General features: G+C 35.2%; 1 protein-coding gene across 3 annotated transcripts in view; it reads right to left on the bottom strand.

The window, feature by feature from the left end:
- LOC106874044 (uncharacterized) overlaps positions 1–2,500 on the bottom strand; it is a 158,013-nt gene that overhangs the window by 80,320 nt on the left and 75,193 nt on the right. Inside the window, exon 2 of one of the 3 annotated variants that reach the window (XM_089364644.1) lies at positions 2,136–2,315. The exons of the other annotated variants lie outside the window; for them this stretch is intronic. Coding sequence (XP_089220770.1) covers positions 2,269–2,315 — 47 coding nt within the window. The 3' untranslated portion in view covers positions 2,136–2,268. Of the gene's footprint in view, positions 1–2,135; positions 2,316–2,500 lie in introns of those variants that run through there. 3 annotated transcript variants of the gene reach the window in all.

A 2,500-nucleotide genomic window follows, 5' to 3' on the forward strand; every position in this document is an offset into this window, starting at 1 on the left:
ATACGCACACACACACGTACGCACACACACACATACACACACACACCTTTCTTATCCATTTACAAACAAAATACAAATATATTTAAAAAGGTACACTACATATTGAGTTAAGTACTGTATATTTACTATAAATGAATTAATAATCTACATCATTAGTATATGCATTGTAATGAAAATGTTATTTGAATTAATACAAAAATTATTTTTATCATAATGTTGATTTCTTTGTAGCTCAACTCTACGTTTATGACGTTTGCTTATCGTTTTTTTGCTTATCGTTTTTTTGCTTATTGTTTTTTTGCTTATTGTTTTTTTGCTTATTGTTTTTTTGCTTATCGTTTCCACGCAGTTTCTACCTCGCCATTCTCACTGAAAAAACATTGGGTCCAACCGAGGCTACGGTATTAAAAAATGCAAAAAGAAAAAAACAATAAAATATATCGCTTCCCAGAGTAGGATCGAATCGGATGCTTTCTGATTGACAGACTAACTTATTGACCACTCGGTTATGTCTGCGTTTCTAGGGATGTTTGCGTTTCATATAGGCCAGCCGTAACTGCGACGCAGTTTCAATTTCCAGTTAATGCCGACTGAGTTTACACGAACAGACCTGTCAGAGAAGCAACTCTAACATAATTCTTAAATCACTTTCCCGCTAAAAATATTTGGATTTCTGCCACAAGAAAAAGAAAACGCAACTTTCTGGTTAATTCCTCAATTGTAACGGAAATTTTACTTCAGTGGAATAGCCAAAACAAAAAGGGCGAAACACAAAGCAAAATCCGCCCCCGTCACCAAGAATGCAACAATATAACAAGCAAACAAAATTAAGAACAGAAACAAAGGAATCAACAGAATAAATAAAAAACGAATGACTTGTAACAATCTTTTGATCTGAGTGAATAGAAGTTCTAATTAGGTTGTCTTTGATTTTAATGAGAAAGAAAAATGAAAGTGAAAAAGATATAATTACAAGAAATGCTACGACAGAGAGATAAAGATAGAAATATGTATATGTACACACACATACACACACACACACACACACACACACACACACACACACACACACACACACACACACACACACACATATATACAGAGAGAGAGATGGAGAGAGGGAAGGAAACACAAAGAAGACATTAAAAAAAAAGAAGTATATACATAGACAGGTAGACAGATACATACACGCACACTTGTAGTCTCAGTTACTGAATTGCGGTCATGCTGAAGCCCCCCCCCCCACCTCTTTCAAGAGTTTTAATCGATCAGACCTGGACGGTATTATATAAACATAAACTTATCTATTTGATACACATCGATCATATTTTCATCGATCTGTTTCAAATAGTGAAGTTTCATATATGTAAGGTACGTGTGCTCGCAAAGCACTATATAAGCCGGCTCTTATTGGTTAAGGCCGAAAGGACTAGAATACTATAATATAAACAAAAACTATTCAGTCCAAGTCTGTGGTCTTCAAGGGAAACAACTCCTCGAAGCTCGCTAAATCCGGCGGCTATGGTTTGTGCTGGTGAGTGGAAAACTTTGAGGAAGTTGGAAACTATTCAGAAAAAAAAGTGCTCCAATGCTAACAGTTAGACAATAACGCTGACTTGCGGATGGTGGATATCACAGGTTGCTTTAAAATGCATAACTTTTCAGAAGTGAATGTATGAATAGTAATTTGGTTTAATCCATCTTTGATGAAAACCAGGAAAAGCCCGGCTTTCGTAAAACAACACCCACTGACAATACTATACTCTCTCAGGTATTTTTTATTGCAGTTTTAGCACCGATGATACAGGTACACTTGAAGAACATGTTCCTTGCTGTACGATTATATAAACAAATATACATAGTCGCAGGTGTGGCTGTGTGGCGGGAGACTTGCTTTCCGGATGCGTGGTTCCGGGTTCGGTTCCACTGCTTGGCACCTTGGGCTTTGTGAATGGATTTGGTAGACGGAAACTGAAAGAAGCCTATCGTGTATGTATATATATATATATATATATATATATATATATATATATATATATATATATATATATATATATATATATGTATATATATACATACGTCTATATATATATATATATATATATATATATATATACATGTATGTATGTGTCTGTGTATGTCCTCAACCACCGCTTGACGATTGGTGTTGGTGTGTTTACGTCCCCGTAACTTAGTGGTTCGGCAAAAGACAACAATTGAATAAGTGCTAGGCTTGAAAAAAGCAAGTTGTTGGGTCGATTGATTCGACTAAAAGTTCTTGAAAGCGGTGCCCCAGCATAGCCACACTGTAATGACTGAAACAAGTAAAAGATAAAAGAAAATTTTTACTGCCTGTATTAATTAGTATTAATTAGTTGACATGAGATGAAAATTTTTGAATATGTGTACCCAGAAAGAATTAACACCAATTGAACATAAGAGCTGAAAAGAATTCGGTAGAATTGATAAAACGCCAAAGCCTTTTTCGTTTGAATGATCC

This window comes from Octopus bimaculoides, chromosome 16, assembly GCF_046866305.1.
Source record: "Octopus bimaculoides isolate indiv1 chromosome 16, ASM4686630v1, whole genome shotgun sequence".
In the NCBI taxonomy this organism is placed as follows: Eukaryota; Metazoa; Mollusca; class Cephalopoda; order Octopoda; family Octopodidae; genus Octopus; species Octopus bimaculoides.